The sequence below is a fragment of the Lottia gigantea genome, assembly GCF_000327385.1.
Source record: "Lottia gigantea unplaced genomic scaffold LOTGIsca_1, whole genome shotgun sequence".
NCBI lineage: Eukaryota > Metazoa > Mollusca > Gastropoda > Lottiidae > Lottia > Lottia gigantea.
The window spans coordinates 2,373,609-2,394,925 of NW_008706746.1; the positions used below are offsets into that span (position 1 = coordinate 2,373,609).

At 35.6% G+C, this 21,317-nt stretch overlaps 3 protein-coding genes across 3 annotated transcripts; 2 read left to right on the plus strand and 1 right to left on the minus strand.

Moving 5' to 3' along the window:
- Positions 1-1,150: 1,150 nt before the first annotated feature.
- LOTGIDRAFT_152016 (hypothetical protein) lies at positions 1,151-4,399 on the plus strand (the record flags this gene model as incomplete). The annotated part of the gene is made up of 5 exons (XM_009045501.1): positions 1,151-1,488; positions 1,784-1,977; positions 2,606-2,749; positions 3,221-3,973; positions 4,233-4,399. 5 exons carry the CDS (start codon positions 1,151-1,153, stop codon positions 4,397-4,399), a joined length of 1,596 nt encoding a protein of 531 aa, XP_009043749.1.
- A 3,486-nt stretch (positions 4,400-7,885) lies between these two features.
- On the plus strand, positions 7,886-16,477 carry LOTGIDRAFT_102263 (hypothetical protein; the record flags this gene model as incomplete). Its single annotated transcript, XM_009045502.1, has 3 exons — positions 7,886-8,030; positions 8,834-9,589; positions 16,317-16,477. Coding segments are annotated over 3 exons (1,062 nt in total), but the record flags the coding sequence as incomplete, so codon positions are not given.
- Positions 16,478-17,037: 560 nt separating this feature from the next.
- Positions 17,038-19,346, minus strand: LOTGIDRAFT_227874 (hypothetical protein). The gene is made up of 6 exons (XM_009045503.1): positions 19,264-19,346; positions 18,955-19,035; positions 18,256-18,287; positions 17,866-18,051; positions 17,474-17,665; positions 17,038-17,263 (listed from the first exon to the last, which is right to left on the minus strand). The coding sequence occupies exons 1-6, from the start codon at positions 19,338-19,340 to the stop codon at positions 17,115-17,117; spliced, it is 717 nt and encodes a 238-aa protein (XP_009043751.1). The 5' UTR covers positions 19,341-19,346; the 3' UTR covers positions 17,038-17,114.
- Positions 19,347-21,317: the final 1,971 nt, after the last annotated feature.

Here is a 21,317-nt window from a genome sequence, read left to right on the forward strand (position 1 = left end):
CATATTCTGAATTAGCCCACATCAGGTAAACTCATTTTAGTGCGTCTAGGCTATTAGACAGGGTTTGAAAATAAGATTAGAGCAAATCTAGATAGATCCAGTAGTTAATTAAAATCAACTGCCTTTTTAAAAACAGGTTGACAGTGTATAGCCTATTGACATTGTCTTCAGAAAAAAGAAATATAAAGACACATTAAAGTAAAGGAAAGCCCTACCGCAAGGTTGTAGTTTGAGCGTTCTACTGGATCGCATTGGACGTTGGATATTTCACCGCAAACTGCGCTCACCAAACAATAAACCAAACATTAAAGGAACACTGAAAATAATCTAGAATTCTTTAGTTTGTTCTCTGCCAGTCTATTCCCGAGTTTTAGCAGCCAAATGGATGAAGTAATTGTCAAATTGTTTCCAACTTATGACCTACTTAGAAAACTATATCGATTTTATTTACATATTATAAGATTTACTATTAATGGTTATATTTATTGAAATGTTGGTACTTTGTTAGTGCTAGTAACCTATAGTTTGTAATAAAGGGTGATTGTCATTGCAGTCAGATATACAGTTTTTTGTGTAGACCTTACCTTTAACATATAAGTTGGAATACATATTGTCTGAAATGAGATGCGATAGCACGCTTTCTGATGAAACACTTGTGCTAATTAAAGGACATAAAATCCAATATGGTTAAAGTGACAATGATACTACACAGTGATCGAATCAAACTAATTCTACACTACTCTCTTTTCTCTTTTTCTTTTTAAAAACCTATAGAAGTAGCATTTAAAGTGTTCTCCTTACATGGCTAATCCACGTGACGCAGCGAAATACGCTTGCTCGATAACCTGGAGGCGTTGGGGATAGATCCTCACATAGGTCGAGATAAATCTTGTCAGTGGCGCAAAATTTGAGTTGCTAAGATAGAAAAGGCTTAGAACGCACTCCGATGATACAATGAACTGATATATTGTATCTTTAAAAGCAGTCAGTCTGAGCCGGTTTACAATTATATTTCTCAAGACGTTCCCAAATAAAAAAAACATCTCTGACTGTTTCAAACTAGAATGAAGCCGTTTTAAACGTAGACCACTTTCTTATAAATACCAACAGGACATAGATTAATACACTTTTTGTTCGGAGTTCACTAACCATGTACTTCTTAGAACCAGACACTGTGAGGATTGACACCGTTCTAGAGCACGCCAACATCATCAACCAATTACAGGCTGAGCTGAAGGACGACGGAACAAAAACTGAATATGAAATAATAACCAGACCTATAGCCTTGTACCCAAAAGAAAATTGTGCTTATGATAACTACAGTTTTCTCAACGATGAAATTATTACCAGAGTAGATACAAAATCGCCGGAAACAGAATTTGATGAAGGAACGCAACGTGGTACGGATACCAGAAAATCTCAAGATTTGAGTAAACCACCAACAGAATCAACACAGTGTCCCGAAGATATTGCTGTTACTGTCAGTGTGTAAGTACTTCTTTATGCTAATAAACACAAACAAAATCATGGGTGGAATCAAGCCAAAAGAAATTGGCATATTTAGCTATGAATGACTGACTATCGAGAGTGCCGGTCACTGATTCACTATACAAACTTTCAATCATAAAATGCGTAAACCTGCAATTCATTTATATATGTTTTATCACAGCCTTTCTTGAACTCGAGAATATAAAAGTAATATGCCAACATATCTCCACCAGAAGCCAAATCGTTATCACCCGATACACCAACTGTCATTGGTACTGTCAATACCTTCTTTCAGATCACCGTCTACGTCTATCAGCACGAAGCTCAAAGTAATTGTAACTGTACTGAACTGTGCTATGACAGCATGCTCTATTGGTTTTGTCTATAGTTTGAGTGTGATGTTCGTCGACATCATCGAAGAATTTCAATCATCTAGAGCTGAGACATCATCGATCCTGTCTATTTCCAGCGCTCTCATGTTTGCATTAGGTAAAAAAATTTAGTTAAGTAATTTTGTTCGCATAACTCTTATAACGCAATCTGTTTCAGTTCTGTTCACTACCGATAAAATGATACAAAAATTAAAATAACTATTTTAATACATAAAGAATTTTATGTTAATTTTATCCATAGGAAAAGCATGCCTTCGGTGATATTTTAAGGTTGCTTGACCTGTAGATGCTATAGTATCTGAAGCCTGTTACCACACGAGATTCGAGACTTGGATAATAAGATTTTTATTTCAAGCTAACTAAAATATTAAGAGAAAGTTAGGGACACCCTGAAGGTAAATCGTACTATTAGTTTCAGCAGTTTCATACCATACCATTAGTCGCTGTATTTGTGAACGTAAGTTGTAGACGTCTCCCCGAACACTTACAACCATGGGAAATGTTTGAAAGCCGGAAAGGCTGAAAAAATGTGTGTGGGAAGACTTTTTACAACACGTTTGACCAAGGATCGTATGGTTACAAGGACAGAGCCTACTCAGACCTGTGACGTGAACACCGAGTATACTTTCTTTATTTTGCTCCCGTCCATCTTGATTTTCATTGTAACGGATACGGCTATGATTGTATATAATGGATGTTGTTGTTACTACTTAATGAAATTCCAGGTGGTGTTTGGGGGCCATTGATGACGAAGTTTAATAGTGGATATATTTGTATGGCTGGAGGTCTGATCATCCTTATCGGATGTTTGATTAGCGCTTTCACCACCAGTTTGCCTTTACTAATAGCTAGTCTAGGTGGTCTCACAGGTAATGACATTCTTTCTGGTAAAGAATCTCTGCTAGCTGAAAGATAGCAGAGCGGCTCATCTGAATACATTCTGCGTTTTAAGGCTACTGCTTCCACTTTATATAACCATTCTTCTCATTACTTTTATTAATTAATCTTCCATCACTGGCTTTTAGATTAAAGGGTAACTTAGTCTCAAAAAGTCTCAAAATCAGTAATAGTGATCGCAGCTCAATGTCGAAATTTGAGCCTTGAAATCCGTTTGAAAGTTATAATGACGGCTCGTCTTTTCTTGAGACTCTGAAATATATAGAAAAGACATATATAAAAATAGAAGTAAAATTCTTCGTTTGGGGTATTTTTTAAGAAATTAATCGATTTTCGTACATTTCTAGTGCTTCTTGAGACTTTACATATTCTAAAGGCCCAAAATCAACCCTCGAAAATAGCGAATCTGTCCCCTCGAAGTCATTCTTGTTAATTTATTTCAGGGATTGGTTTGTCAATTCCATTCTTTCTCGCTTTTGTTAGTGTTCCTGAAATTTATAACCAACACAGCTACATTATGATGTCTGTGGTTAGTATAGCACCTGGAATTGGGTCTTGTGCGTTCCCTTACGTTACTCTACTACTAATGGAAACGTATGGATGGCGGGGAGCATTATTGATAATTGGTGCAATATTTTCCAACTGTATTCCAATCGGACTAATTAACGGATATGTCAAAAAGCGACTTCTTGTTGGTCATGGACATCCAACCATAAACATTAGAGATCTCCTTTCGTTACCCTTGTTTAAAAACACAAAGTACCTCATATCTGTGTCTGCTACGATGTTCTTCAGCTTGCTTGGTCCAACAACATTGCAGGTTTATGTTGATATGATTACAGAAAAGGGATTCAGTCTGACAGCCGGATCAGTACTGCTTTCAACCTATGGATTCTCTGATTTAGGAGGACGAGTAATTGGACTTGTTGTTTTTCCCCAAATCAAATTGAACAACAAAATTAAATGGGCGTTTTGTATCGCGGTCTTGTCAATTACGCCATTATTGTATACAATATTCTTTGAATATGAATATCTTCTAGCCATTACGATTCTCTTTGGACTGTCTTGGGGAATGTCCATGTCGTGTTATCCTTCTATGATAATGGAATCTACTGGACCGAAGCATATTTCAAGTGCTCTAGGCTACTGTAATTTCATTGATGGTGCTATTAGCCTACTTGGTGGACCAGCTGCAGGTAGGACTATGTAGTAATTTCATATGGGATAACATGGAATGATGGGTAAATTAATCCCAAGTGTTTATCATGGTTCTGTCAAGAAACTTTAGTGGATTGCAATGGAATCAATATTTAGATTGTCTAAAAGTTGATTTTACGTTTATCATAAAATTGTTTTCCCTTTTTCCGCTACTTTGGTTTTAGATTAAATAATAACTGGTGTTATTATGGGTAATGACAAATGTAGTTACAGTCTAACAATTTATTCACTTTCCAGGACTCATCAAAGATGCTACAGATTCATATACCTTGGTCTACCATCTGGCGACTGCTACGACTGGTATGGGTAGTTTGGTAATGGTCATGATGCTGCTCAAGTTAAATTGGACTAAGAAAAGAGGGAAAAAGACACCCGTTCCTGTTGAAAATACAAACCATATTTAATTGTGACAATCATTTAACTTTTTTTAACACTGGAATACAATAAGTGAATTATAATAATGCAATTTGATCAAATCATAAGCATGTCAAATGAGTTAGGAATGTATTGTTTGAAGCTATCAAACTGTAAAGAAGTTTTGATCTCGACAATTAAAATTCAATCATATTATATTCTTTATATTTGTTTTATGGTAGCTTAAGATGTTCTCCCACGCCAGCCTAAAGCAATGACCAGGAAATGAGTAATTGAAAACTTCCACTCTCATTATAACTCGAGGGAAATAGCAAACACAATTATTTATCGCAAAAACCAAGTGCAGAAACTGGCACCTAAAATCCGGGCTCATGACTGATGTCCCGGAAATAATGAGCTTATGGTAAGAATGATAGAGGCAAGCGACCTTATAACAGGAGCTGTGAAATTTACAAAACTAAAATTCAGAGGCAGATTAACCTATAATATAGGCAAACAAGGCAGTTGCCTTTCGGCCCATGGAAAATTCGGCCCATGACAAAGTTTGTAACAGTAAAAATTATCAAACAGTTAATAAATTTCAACAGGCCCACCGAAAATTGTCCTACTATTAGGAGCGTGATGTGTGAGAATCGACTAAATTGTTTGGGCCTAATGGTGATCAATGCATACGATTGATGCTGATGAGCTGATCGCAAACTTCATGCCATAAAAGTGTAATCACACCATGCCCCCTCCATAAAATGAGAAATTAGGCCCTCTACCGTTCGTTTGACTGTGGCCCAACAAGTCCAAAATCCGCCACTGATAAAATTGTGTACCCAACTGAAAATAAGACCGTACAAAATCGTGATTCGCAATTTCAGAACCGCACGCCTACCTCCGTGGCTGTTAATTGCAAATCCTACCATCAGTCGTTTCAAAGAGCGAATCCAGAATGACTGAATGTGACATCCGTCCTGTATAGTAATTTATGTACACATGTATCCACAAAATATATTTAGCAAAAATACACATACACTAACCTGCGAAATTTTGTGTTTTGGTAAAATGTAGTAAAGTCAAGTTACTGATGGTTTTGTTCCCGTACTCCTAGCTCTTTGTTCAACTTGAATAGAGCATAGAAAGCCCGAAACTAGAGTACACACATTTTGTACAAAAGCATGTTGTACACTTTGGAATAAGTCTTTGGTAAGCTGGTGACGTAGGAGAATCTTTGACTAGAATCTTTACAGAGCACAGTCAGTGGCATATGGGTTGCATTTTGCACTTTGGTGCAATACTAAACGCCAAGACGAATCAAAACCTTGAGCAAGCAGAATGAAGAACTCTAGAGACTGGACGAAGTGGATTTATTAATGCAAACTTTAGCACAGAAAAACTCAAAATATGATATAATTAATATTAACAGTGAAGATATTCTATTATTGTAATTGATATTACCAATATAATTTGCATGATTATCTTTGATCCCTCCATTTGACTAACATTAAAATAACTCAATTGGCAGAAGAGAAGAAGGAAGGGCATGAATCAATTGATTGATGATTAGCAGTATTTATACTATTGTCTTTTTAAGATTGTTCCCTTTCCGACCCAAATACCCACAGTGTATTGCCCCTTCCATTCATTCACGTTTGTAATGAGGATAGACTTAGGTTGCGGGGAAGCCGGAGTGGCTAAATTATTTATGTGGCAGCAATCTTCCAATTTTCAGCTAAATAAAAAAAATCTCGGGAGGATTATGGGATTCAAGATGGCCTAGGTTGCAAAGAAACAGATTTCGCTGACACCCCTTATGAGGGAATGCACGGGTTACCTAAATAAAAGACATATCCTTGACAGCAATGATATAATTGATATAAATGATATTTTTGCTTGTGAAGGGGGAAGATTCTGATTTTTCCACGGGGTTCAAGGTTACGTCTTAAAATGAAAATTGTAGCTGTAATACACATATACACACATACATCTTGAGTTTTCTTTCATCTTATACATTGTAAGAATATTATTGACCATTTAATGTTGGGGATTTAAACACTTGCGTGATCTAAACTGGGATAGCTACATTTACCTTTTGAATAAGATATTGCATGGTGACATCTGGATGACGTAAATAAGATGATATTGCATCAGCAAAAATTATATCAGCTGATACATAAGAACATAATAAATGAATTACAGAGTGAGATAAAGCATGGAAACACAGTTCAAATTGAGACTGAGAATATACTATGGTTCATTAAAAATATAAGTTCATCATTTCACCACAATATAGCAATAGGATACATATATTAATTCTTAGGGTTGGGCATCGAAAGACATTTATCTTCGAACGTATCTAGTTTGCTAGCCATATATCCCTGGACACTGAACTCAAGAAGTGGACTTTTAATTTTAATTAAGGAATAATGGCTTTAGGTGATGTAAAAAGTAAGAGCAACCCAGTTGAGGACTTGCAGCTAGGAAGGAAGGATAAACGTGATTCTGAGATGCAAACAGACATTGCACACGAGGAAACCCATGCAGAAGCATATGATAATATTGGCTACAATGACGATCACGAGCTACCCATTCCTGAGAAACCACCTCCAAACAAACTTAATGTAAAAGAGATTCAATTTGAAGACGAAAACGGAATATCACCAATAGAAGGTGTTCAAAGCACTATAACCACAATATCTAGTTCATCCAATGACATTTCTCTAACATTTAAAGATAAGGGCGCTAAACCAACAGAGGACACTGTGGTCAAGATACAAGTGTAAGTACTGATATTCCATTTAATAAATATCAACAAACGTTATGCTTTCAAATTTTGATAGGGGTCATGGAATTCAAGTTGATTCGTGTCCAGATAACATGTCCCATGTAGCCGAGTGTCATCAGGTCTTCCTAAAGAGTACCCTACCTCGATTACGACGTAGTAAGTAATACAGCAGATCCTAAATATTAAATATTTTGTTAAAGTATGATATTGATAGATGGACCGGTTCTGAATCGGTTGAGAATAGCAAACATCTGTCATAAATTTTACAAGTATCAGAATCGACATTGAATCGGTTAGCAACTTTTCTATCAATTCAGAGACCAAGAACCAATATTAAGTAGAAAACTGCAGATATTATTAACAATAGCCAATTGTACTATGGTAACAATACCAATCGGAATCTTATATGCTCTTGGTGTTCTATTTGTTAATATTATTGATGAATTCCAAGCAACTAGAGCTGAAGCTTCACCAGTACTATCAATATATACAACTCTGCTGTTCGGTTTAGGTAATTATATTACTATTTAACTTCATTTGGTTCAAAAGGATTCTTTTTATCTCAACAAGCAAGGCAGTTCTTCCAAAATTGATGCTGTTTGTGTGGTCCAGAAGGTAAAAATATAGCTGCATCGAATCATTAATTGGGCTCAAATAAAAGTATCTGGTTTGAAAACCCTTCTATTTGGCAAGGCACCACAGAATACAGATGGAACTTGAAACATTTTGAAAATTGTTTTTCCAAGGTGGAGTATTTGGTCCAGTTATAAATAAATATAATGGTGGATATGTTTGTGTTATAAGTGGATTTGTAGCGTTTGCTGGTTGTATTATCTCATTCTTTGCAACATCTGTAGTGATACTGATTTTCTCCAATGGAGTGCTTACAGGTGAGTTGTGACGCAGTAACACTGCAAGACCGTAATGATTTGATCTTTTTAAATCAATTTTCATTGATTATTTCTAATCTGAATATTTAAGACTTGCCGTTCAATTACACCTTCCTTTACATAGTACATAGATGACGTTTTGTCACGGAATAACTCCGCTTTTGGAGACTATGTAGATAAAATCTTCCCAGGAGAGTTGGAAATTAGGGACACCATTGATTCTAAGACTAAAGCGTCCTACTTGGATTTGCTTCTTGAAATTGTCAACAACCAGGATCTTTGTGTCAGATTATGACCAACACGACGACTGATTTCCCCGTAGTAAATTTCCCATTCATATGCAGTAACATACCACACTCATCAGTTTATGCAGTTTACATTTCATTGGTCATCCGCTATTCTAGGGCTTGTTCATTTTATGAGGATTTCCTATATCGCTATAGGTCGAGTATTAACTTTGAAATTGCTGAAACAACGTTACTTGACACACAAACTTCACGTCATGTAGGACATTTTATGGTCATTATGCAGAACTCCTTTATAAATAGAATTAATCTGTTTCGGACATTTTGGCTGATTTGTTTTTGGTCAGGCCTGAATTGATCTGGTTATATCTCATGATTTTTACCATTGTGGTAGTGGCGGGTGTCGCGCGCGAAGCAGACCATGCTTACTCTTTTCGAAACACCTTTGGAGGAGTCCACTACCACACAAGTTCCACATTCTATTTTGCCATACTTTGGATGAGATTTTGATTATTGCTTGCTTGTACGGATTTTTTATGTAAATTGATCGTGTTTCAGCTGTCGGATTGTCAACGCCATTCCTGCTACCATTTGTAATAGTTGGAGAAATATTTGAAGAGAAAAGACGAGGATTCATGATAACTATTATAAGCCTAGCTCCTGGAATTGGTACTGTCCTGTTTCCCTTCTTAACAGGATTTCTCTCGGATAAATATGGGTGGCGGGGTACCATCTTGATATACGGTGGACTCGTTCTTAATGTTATTCCCATTGGATTCCTAAATGCTTCTGTAAAAAAGACGCTGAACAAATCTCATCACGCGTCACCCAAAAGCCTGAAAGACATTTTCACTTTTTCACTTTTTCGGAAAAAAGAGTTTTTAGTACTGGTGTTTTGTATATTTCTTCTTAATACCCTATTTCCAACTATTAACTTGTTTTTCATTGACATGATCCGAGACAAGGGTTTTGACATAGCTACTGGTTCGGCGTTATTGTCTATTAACGGGTTTATGAACGTCGGTGGAAGACTGGTAAATATGGCGATTTCACCATTCATAAAACTCTCTAGAATGGTTCAGTGGACAGTATTTCTGTTTATAGTTTCTGTAACAGTTTCCTTCTATGTGGTATTCAATGACTATGCGTACCTTCTTGGAACTTCTATTGTGTATGGATTCTTTTGGGGAATGTGCATTATTTCCTACCCTGCAATGCTGTTGGATATAGCTGGTCAAAAGAGATATGCAAATGCTATTGGATATACCAACCTTATTGGTGGTATAAGCGGGTTGTTTGGAGCTCCAGCAGCAGGTAAATATATTGTTAAAAGTTATATATTTTGTAATTACCTTGCCATTGCAACATAAATCACTCATGTTAATCGCTAAAGCACTTAGCTGTGTAAAACATTAAACTGGTTGTTCTTCACTTCATTGTTTTATAAATTTACTTAATTCGTTACTTTTTTCGTACTATGGCTTCAAATATATTAAAAGTACCCTCACTTTTGAGCCTGTATTTATATCATTGTCCTTTTCTAGTTGGATAAATTCTAGAGTCTTAGATTGTATAAGTATCATTAAACTAAGAAACCAGATCATTATTCCTGGATACGGATTAAAAGTTTTTTGTTTTCTATTTATAGGTTTTATTAAAGACACGACAGGATCTTATGACTATGTTTACTATGGAACAACTGCTCTTGGTACATTAGCTAGCATTCTACTTGCATTAGTCATCTGCAGAAAAAGCAGGCGTAGGAAATCAGAAATAAAGGAAAAAGAAGTCGATTCTACAGATTTATAAACTAAAAAAGTGTTTCAAATACAAACTTGTGCAAGGCAATTGCGATCGTCAAATTACATACATGTATGTATATTTAACAAGCGCTGAAAGCAAAAAACAGACTCTTTGTGCATACATCAGTCAAAAACAACAACCAGTACCGTTCTGATAACTTTCTACAGTATTATCATATTACCCCCTTTCGCATTGCAAAAGTAATTCGATTCTATCCAGTTCTATCCGAATAACGTCCAGAGTGGAATTGTCTTACTAATTAAAATATACAACTCAACCAAGGTTTGATCCCTCTTTTTCAATTCATTATGAATTATCAATTTTATTACCTGGAATGTATTTAAGAACCTATGTTACAATAAACAATCAACTGAAAACTGTAGTTATCATTAATATTTGTACATACATTAACCAAAAACAGTGGACAGTAGATGGATTTTCAGCAGTTATATTGTTCATGATGTGGTCCAAACTATCTTTCATTCAATACCTTCTGTTTCCATCACTCTACATCAAAGAGTCGATACATTTGCCCTCGTTGAGTACCTTTTGCAGATTGAGATCCGTGACCGTCTGATTGATACCATACTTTACAAATAGCATCAGAGCAGATACTACAATTTCTTTTACAAAAATCTGCCCATTCTAGAGATAAGAGATGTATAAAGATATATGTGTGACTTGCTGTTAAAAATGAACAAGCAACTTCAGATTGCATCAGTACATTGATTGACCTACTTTTCAAAGAAAAGTTTATGATTAGTGGTTATCTCCCTTCAACTTTCGTTGATTACTTTTGTTATCTTCCAGTTAAAGTTTATGTTCCAGCAATAGTATTTCTTTCTCATAAAACATTTGTAAATACTCTTAATAAAGTTTACGAATTTGATGTTCATTAGTTATGCTTAATGTAATGTTTTGAATCGACCCGGATGATCAGAAATCTCTTTGTTCGAAAGAACTACATTTAAGAAATACCTGATACACAATCTTTTGGACATGACTTTCGGCATCACTCTTGATTATACGTATGTCGAGATCAGTTGATATATAGATTCAGAAAGGAGCCCATAAACTTCCTTGGTAGTCTTAACGGCTCAACAAATAAAAACCTTCTAAAAGTATAGTCTGTGTGCACCGCGACAAAACCTCACCCATCCATAATGTGCCGCTCTATTATATCCTCCAAAGCACTGTTACCTTTGTATCGTTTACAATTTTATATTAAGATGACTTTGAAGTATTGCGTAAGCCATGTAAATCGTCTGAATATTTTAGCTAAGATAAAGCATTTATAATTCCTTATCAAATTGCAATTTCATCATGACATAACATTTTGCCTTTTGCTCATACTTATCATGGATTTCTAGAACTACAAATGAAGGGTTACTATCAGTCATAGGCCGTTACTTTATCCGAGCATCACGAACGTAACGCACTTCAGTTTGAATATTTGATAACTCGTCTGTACAATGCGGCTTAGAGATGTGATAAACCATGACAACACTATTGAAAATATCCAAGTTAGACCGGCGGTTAAGAAGGAAAAGAGAGATTTTGAGATACAAACAGACATTGACGAAGAAGTGGGAACCCTGGCATATAACAATTTTGGAATTGATGACGGCCATAAGAATGGAATTCGACCTCTTGACAACTCATCACCAACTGCATCTGACGTACAATATGATGGCAGAGATGCTAGGGATGGCGATAAAAAGAACAAAGACGAACTATTTGAGGCTGCAGTAACAATTAAAGTGTAAGTTATATATGTAACTATTATATAATTCATATTTAATATTTCTCGGACAGTAGATTCTTGGTTATGAAGCAACGGCTTATGATGTAATAGTCCTGGAACAGTATTTCTATTTTTGCAGAAACATTCTATTTCAAACTTTACCTCACTCATTTTAAAAGCCACATACGAAACTACGGATGGTTCTTACATGGAAATAACATACACGAAGGTAGTTCAAAACCATTTTGAATTTCTACCTCTAACTAATAAATCGAATTTCTTAAAAAAAAAAAAAGGCCTTATATTTCAACCAAGCCATCGAATCACATGTGAAGTCATTCCCAAGCTTTTAAAGGTGATATGAAGTCTTTGCTAAAATATTGCAGCCTTATTAAGTCGAGGTAGAGATTGAAAATGGTTGTAAACTACGTTCGTGTTAGTTCCATGCAAGAGCCATACGTATTTTCGTATGTTAAAAGCCATTGACAATCTGGTTACAAAAATCGTTTCTAAAGAGATACCCTTCATCAATTCCCATATTGGTAAAAGTTTGGATAGTGAATTTTGACACCGATTCATATAAGAATCTATTTATATTACAGTGACAGTGCACCAATATTAAGTAAAAAGTTACAGATTCTGCTAACAGTGGCAAATTGTTTTATGACAATGATACCAACTGGGTTTTTGTTCAGTCTTGGTGTTCTATTTGTTAGTATTATTGATGAATTCCAAGCAACTAGAGCTGAAGCTTCACCAGTACTATCAATATATACAACTGTCTTATTTGGTTTGGGTAATTATTTTTTTAATATGTCTTTCAAACCATTAAAAACATTAACAGTAAGTCAACCAATCTATTGATCTATATTAAGAGGAAAATACCAGGCACAATACTTGTTGATACTCAGGGAAGACGCTGCTTCATTTCGAACATGTTTAGAAATCCTTCTTTTTTTCAAGGTGGAGTGTTTGGTCCAGTTATAAATAAATATAATGGTGGATATGTTTGTGTTATAAGTGGATTTGTAGCGTTTACTGGTTGTATTATCTCATACTTTGCAACATCTGTAGTGATACTAATATTTTCAAATGGGGTGCTAACAGGTGGGTCAAAGCGTTTGAAAGAGTGATTACTAACATATCTACACGTGATTGCCTTTTACTTGAAAACATGTAGTAGTAAGATTCCGGCACTGTTTAGTGTTCTTTGCCTTTACCAGCCAATGAGGTACATTTTACTGTAGATCTTTCTATATGTCTTTGATACGGTTATAACTGATATGAAACCAGATACCCAAAACAGATTTGTCTTAAGAAGTTATTTCTGATTATATATTATAAGCAAAATGATTAAACCTGACTTCACTAACCTCAAAATTTATTGAAAACAAACAAAAACAACGTCGTATTTCAATTCCAGCACTGGGACTATCACCACCATTCTTATTACCATTTGTGATGCTGGGTGAGATATTTGAAGAAAAGAGGCGTAGCTTCATGATCACTTTCATAGGATTATCTCATGGAATTTGTGCTGTGGTGTTTCCTTCTGTAACAGGTTATCTATCTGAAAATTTTGGATGGCGGGGAACCATATTGATTTATAGTGCTTTAATGTTAAATGTCATTCCGATTGGACTCTTAAACGCTTTTGTAAAGAGAAAACTAAACCAAACTCAGCATGCAGCATCACCAAGCCTTCAAGAAGTCCTAAATCTGTCCCTGTTTCGGAAACTGGACTTTTTAGTGGTGGTGTTCTGTATTTTTCTTCTGAACATTCTCTTTCCGATCATCAACCAGTTTTTTATAGACATGATCCGAGACAAAGGGTATGACATAGCTACAGGTTCAGCATTATTGTCTATAAACGGGTTTATGAATATCGGTGGAAGACTGCTTCAAATGGTCATTGCACCGTTTATGAAATGCTCCGGAATGGTCCAATGGACAATGTATATATTTATAGCTTCTGTAACCATTTCCTTCTATGTGGTATTCAATGACTATGCGTACCTTCTTGGAACTTCTATTGTGTATGGATTCTTTTGGGGAATGTGCATTATTTCCTACCCTGCAATGCTGTTGGATATAGCTGGTCAAAAGAGATATGCAAATGCTGTAGGATACACCAACCTGATAGGTGGAGTTTGTGGTTTGTGTGGGGCTACAGCTGCAGGTAAGTCGATTTAAAGGGATTGTTAAGAGGTTTATGTAAATTTTGAATGTGTATCGGGGACACTGATAGAATGATCCAGTCAGACATTCCACAAAAAGTCATATATGTTTGATCACTAATCGCAATATATGATTGTATCACATATGTGACGTCATCAAACACTTTAAGTTCGGTGGGTTCGTTTTGCCGCATTGCCCAACTTGCCGCATCGTGCCCAACTGCACAAAAATGACTTGTAAAACGAAACTAAAGGTTTCTTATAAAATCCGGAATGACCATTTGTTTCACATGTAACGAAATATTTTAATCTGTTGACCCGCATCGATTTTCTTTTTATTTATAATTTGGACCTGTTAGGGAAATCAACACTATAGTTTATTGTTAAATCTAGAATAAAATAAATACCAAGTACAAACGATCAGAACCGTAATACAAAATACATAAATTCATAAAACGAAACAAGACAAGTTCAATAAATAAAATTGGTCATAACTTGCAAGCTTCTACCTTGTCCACCAGGACATTCTTGGACTTATCTGGTCACTGCCGAATTATAGGTCTTGCAAGTTATGACCAATTTTATTCATTGAACTTGACTTTTATGGATTGATGTATTTTGTATTACGGTTCTGATCTTTTGTACTTGGTATTTATTTTATTCCAGATTTTACCATAAAACTATAGTGTTGATTTCCTTAACAGGTCCAAATTATAAATTAAAAGAAAATCGATGCGGGGCGACAGATTAAAATATTTCGTTTCATATGAAACAAATGGTCATTCCGGATTTTATCAGAAACCTTTAGTTTCGTTTTACAAGTCGTTTTTGTGCAGTTGGGCACGATGCGGCAAGTTGGGCAATGCGGCAAAACGAACCCACCGCTTTAAGTTGAATTTTAGGAACCACAAACGTCTGATTGAAAATTGGAATGGTCAAATTAATGCTGTCAGTGTAACCGATACACATAAGAAATTTAGAAAACCTCTTTACAATCGAAACACGTCCTAAACAATATGTATTATGGTCCGTATTTCACTACAGCAAGTTAACTTCGTGAATGTAAACTGAACCGACAAATCAATACTCATTCATGTGGCCATTTTACAATTTGTTATGTTCATATTCATAGAATTTTGGGATAGGCAACCCTCTTGTGTGAACAAAAATCGTTTGGATTGGTACAGATTTGGGATTTATATTGAGAGTATATATAGAAGCCCAGCGAACGATGATAACGAATCATAATCACATTTTCCTGCTTTCGGCGATGACTTAAATATTCGTGATAAAACTCTTTTTCCGGTTGCCGATAATCCGGAAACCCGGATATCCGCACGCTTTTTACTGGGAACAGAATATTTACTATGTAAAATTACCCGTTAATCTGGTGCTCCGATTCCGCACGGTTGTGATTGGGAACCAATTATCAAATTCTATAGTAATTAGTATTCATCATTCGGTCGCGTTTTACTATGAGTTCTTCTAACTGGCTTCCGGATTAGCGGTATTTATGATGTCGCGTGATTGGTGTTTAATAAATCCTCATTATGAGATTAAGCAATTAATTTAATCATCAAGTGTAAGCTATCTTTCGTTCAATCATACCTGAATACCATTAATCGTTAAGTTATACTTCAATGTCATCTTTCGTTCAGTCATACCTGAATTCTATTATTGATAGGGAACGCATCAAACGTTAGCTCTACGAAGTTACGACACGGACATTTGTGTTTATAAATCAGCGAAACTGGCTTCCCGATAAGTATTCTTCAAGATGCCTCGTTGATCGGTGTTTAATAAATCGTTATTTGAGTATATGCGGTTAATTTAATTATCACGTGTAATCTATCTTTCGTTCAGTAATACTTGAATTCAATTTTTCGTTCAGTCATACCCGAATTCCATCATGGCTACGGAACACATCAAACATTATCGCTATGATGATACGGCACGGTAATTTATGTTTATAAATTAGCGAATCCTAATTTTAAGGAATGATATTATTATCACGCTATGATAGTGAAATAAAATGAAATATTATAAACAATCGGGGTTCTCCACGACGTATTGGCCATATAAAGTACACATGTCTATCACATGTTGCGTACGTGACATTTGACAGGTGTCCTTATAGGAAGGGATATAACTCTAGTTATGGAATGGCATGTTTCAACTATCCGGACTTTCGTTAAACCGCACGATTTTATCCGGAACGGGAATTTGCGGATAAACGAGGCTCCACTGTATTATTTGCCAAATATATGCACTTTCATAATTAAACAACAACCTTCAAAGTTTTCTTTTTTCTTTGTAGGATTTATTAAAGACACGACAGGATCTTATGACTATGTTTACTATGGAACAACTGCTCTTGGTTTGTTGGCTTGTGTCTTTTTATTGATAACCATCTTCAAGAGAAGCAGACGTCGGAAATCGGATATGAAGCAAGAAGAACTCGAGTCTACAGATTTATAAACTTATATTTTTGTAGTATTAATAAGTGGCTGGCTAGTCACCTGCCAGATTTCCAATCTGTACATATGTAGTCCCTTTGATGTTTTTAGTTGTTAGTACGTCCAGGTTATTCCTAATGTTTCTAGATTATTCAGATATGTTGAAAAAAATCAAAAATTCAAGCAAACAAGGAACACGCCTCAGTATCTATAAATGTTTTTTTCCTAAAAACGTTGTGATGCGTGCTTAAAATCCTGAATATTTGCTGGATTTAACGAAGCAACCCTTGATATGTCGTAATATTCTTAGTTGTCAAAGCATCCGGATATATCACTTCAACAGAATGTCAGCAGAAACTGATACTGCGCTTTGCAACATATTTAGAAAATTATCTAGAAAATAGAATTATGTCATGGGATTGAAAACACCTCAGTACAGAATGACATTGAGATAGTAAGAGTATGGGTTTATTGTTTGATAAATAATGCATTAGATATTATTGATTTTTTTAAAATTAGAGCCTTCCAAAATACGAGAAAATGGAATTAAATATAGTGAATATGTAAATAGAAAATTATATTACTTTCATATCATTCTTTATTCACATTTAATTGATTACAATTTTGTTAAAGAAAAAATACTAGTTACATGTACGTAGTTATTTTGTAATATGGTCACAGACCGGAATTTCTTTATTCCAATATGTTCCTTTTGGGCAGGACATTTCGTAAGCAACACCGTTGGAGCACTGCCAGAATTTCGTAATGTCACGATGAGGAATGTAATGTACGTCATCTACACATAAATCTGAAAGTAAAACAGACACTTACAATTACACAAAGCTTTCGTTATTGCGGAATGGAGAGAATAAGCACTTCATCGATGTAAATTCGTACAAAATTGATGTTGATCAATGATCAGAAGGCACTAGCACAATTCCATTTTATCGTGGAAACGAAAGTACTTGTCCTTAGAATTTGGCTTTGAATATTGTAATAAAACTGCAGTTTATCTTACCATTACAAGAGAACGTGTTACAATCAATTGTTCTGCTTTCATTGCTGTCACCAATACAATCTTCACCACCACCAGATGGTTCAGGATTATCACAATCTCTGGTCCTCGACTGACCTTTACTTCCTGTTGCACACACAACATCACATTCAGATGTGTCCATCCATTCACTCCACTCTCCCCAACCACCATTGACTGTAACAAAAATATCGACTGAATAAATTCCAAAATCATTAATATTTCTTACCATTTGTAAGCATTTAACTAACTTGATGTAATTAGATAGTGTACATATAGAACTGATACTGAGTTATTTCAAACTAACCGTTTTCACTATATTTTTGAACAATTAAGTTAAATCAAAGAGGTAATATGTGTGGTAAGAAAATCTTTACCAGGACATGGATCTTCTGAACAAGACTGTGAAGATGTCCTTTCATCATCACCTTCACAATTATTCCCACCATTAGCAGGTGCTGGATTGTTACATTCCCTTCTTTCATTTACATCTTGAAAACCATCTCCACACGATACAGAACAGGGACCAAGGGATTGATCCCATTCACTCCATCCACCATGTACTGAAATGAGAATACCGATCTGAAACTTCAATAACTTCGCACCAAGGTATATATATCCAATTTATGAAACGGGATATTAACACTACTGGAAGATGTCGGAAATATACACTGGGTCCAAAAGTAATACGTATTTCGATTGTTAAGGATGTGCATACATACTAGAAATTAATTATTGTACGGACTTATGGCGAAATATAGACTTACCACAGCCTGTGTAGCAGAGTTTGCTCGCATATCTGAAAAGAAAATTTATGTGTTACTTTCTTATTGTTACCTTATATTCTGATTATATACTTAATAAATGCGCACATCACCTAAATATTAAATTTAAAGTATTCCCATTCTTTCAACTGTTTACTGACAATATGCAATTAAGACGACAAAAAGAATCATTGCGTTGAAAATAATTACATAATCAGATATAAATAACAATATAATATCATTGAACGATGATACAATGTACAGTAAGCAAGAAGGGGATTAGACATTTTGTGAAGGTTTGAACTTCTTAATGAACCACGCTCCTTTTTGTCGTCCTTATTGCATATCGTCAGTAAACAGTTGAAAGAATGGGAATACTTTAAATTTAATATTTAGGTGATGTGCGCATTTATTAAGATGTTTCGAGACGGCACATGGTGCTGTTTCTGGATTTTTAGAATCTCTCCTGAGGTTATTCATACGGAGTTTCAGGGGCCCGCCAGTTTCACCAATGTATATTTTACTGCAATTGTTACAAATTAGTACATATATCAAATTGCGAATGTTACAGTCCATGTTACTATTAATTTTGAAATTAAATACATCGACGAAACTCCACGACACTGATTGTCCAAAAAGTGATCATAGTCCCTTTTCACTTTATAAACTTTATATCACTTGATCTGTAACTAAGTTCCTCACCTGTATTTGGTACAAAGATTCCAACTCCATGCTGAACATTTACCTCTAGTTTTCTCTGTATAATAACATGTATACGAACACCTATAAAATGTGATACAAGTGTTTGTCAAGCTATGTGTGCTATAATAAAATTTCAACACATTTCTTCATTTGCCTTTTATCTTGGTGCAGGGTACTATCTTACTCTGTTGCAATTATGATGCTATATGTGGATGATCTTCATGGAATTCCCCTTCATCTGTTGTTTGAAAACCTGTAGTCTTATTGTTCTTAAACCTGAAATATGAATATAATTATGTCTTATCTTACCTGTCGCCAGTTCCAGAGACGCTTATAATAAAGACCAATATTGAGGTGAAAATCAATAAGTTCCCCAGACGATTCATTTTGATACTTAAATTCAACTATTCAGACCTATGAATATTCTTCTTTATGTAATGATATTTAAGTTTATTGCTCCATTGTTATTATGTACTAAATCATCTTTTCAAATTGTTTGTAGCCACTAGAGCAAAGATCGAAAACAAACAAATATTTATACGTAGTTTGTGCCACTCCTTTCAAGAACTCAAGCGCTGCTTTCGTTAAAGGGACATGATCACCATCTAATGGTACCTTAGTCCCAATGGTTTGCGAAAGAAAAAGTGGACAATCTCAATGATTCGCAATATTATACGAAGAATGTTCGCCCTGCTTCTGTGATGATTACAAGGCATCATAAAGCTTCTCACTGGATCGCGACAGCCTTGCAAGAGCGGGAAACTTTTAATTCGAGGAGATGCATTCACGTTTTTCAAATTCACACAAAGGCATCTGCGAAGCTACGTAGAAAGTCGTCAAATATTTGCCGGTATCTCGGCGAACTGTTTGCGACAATTTTCATCTAACAACCCTTCGCCGTTATATCGGCGAAGCTGGGTTAGCCTGAATTCCCAGTTTGACTGAGGCTTTAATCTCAGACACGGGAACTTTTGAAGTAAGCTGATCAGTAATAGTGTTTACAGCTCACCCTCGAAATCTGAGCTTTCAAATCCACGTGTTTAAAATTATCCGAAAGTAAAAATGACGACTTGTATTTTCTTGAGACGTCATTTACAGAATAAAAACATTGAAATAGTTTGAGGTATACGTGAAGGGATGATGCTATTTCCGTGCAGTTCGAGTACCGCCAAAATGCCGAAATGCCAAAAATATTTACAAACGTTAGATAAAGAATTTGACAGCTTACTATGGGCAGCTACCCGCACGAGATTATCGACATAGTAGAAAACGACAGGAGATTTTGTCTCGGTCGGTGAAACTCTTGACTCATCATATAATGCGGGCACACGAAGCTTGGTTGGCGACTAGAGCCTTGATTTGGCCAACAAAACCAGTTGTTTATACTCTTTTTTAGCGGACAATCTAAAACACACAATAACAAGTATCAAAGAATGTATTTATTTTACCATTTCAAGTGTAGGTAGATTTATAACGTAACAAGTTTATTATTCTACGAGTATCGATAAATCAAAATCTATCAGTTAAAAGGAGACACTTAAAACATATCGAACTGAATTTCTTTTAAGCGATATATTCATCTATAAAGTTTACATGGTTCACGCAAGAGGCGGCGATCCGTTTTGCAAACAGGGGGAGAGGGGGGGGGGGCACATCTTTTTGGGGTACTGGTCGAAGGGGCAGGCCCGTAGCCAGCCAAGTTCTTTTAGGGGGTCAAACGTCCAATCAAGGGGAGCAGTTTAGGTATCTCCCCCTCCCCTCCAGGAAATCCTGTGAATTGTTACGTATTATAGTGGTGCTCTCTATTGAATTATTGCCATCTTTATTGCTGCAGAGGACGCCCATTGGAAGCATGACTCCCTGAAACGCCATTTCTTGATATTTCCTAGCAAATTTAAGGTTCAAGATTATTTGTGTAGGGTCAGTGGTATGCCACTGAGAAAGTTTTGAGAATTAGACGCCCAGAAACGCGATTTCCTAACATTTCCCGACGAATTTAAGGCTCAGGATTATTTGACATATAACAAAGACTCCCCTTGATTTCGTAAAATGAATTAAAGTATTTAACAATAACAACTGACTATTCAGACCTATGAATATTCTTCTTTATGTAATGATATTTAAGTTTATTGCTCCATTGTTATTATGTACTAAATCATCTTTTTAAATTGTTTGTAGCCACTAGAGCAAAGATCGAAAACAAACAAATATTTATACGTAGTTTGTGCCACTCCTTTCAAGAACTCCAGCGCTGCTTTCGTTAAAGGGACATGATCACCATCTAATGGTACCTTAGTCCCAATGGTTTGCGAAAGAAAAAGTGGACAATCTCAATGATTCGCAATATTATACGAAGAATGTTC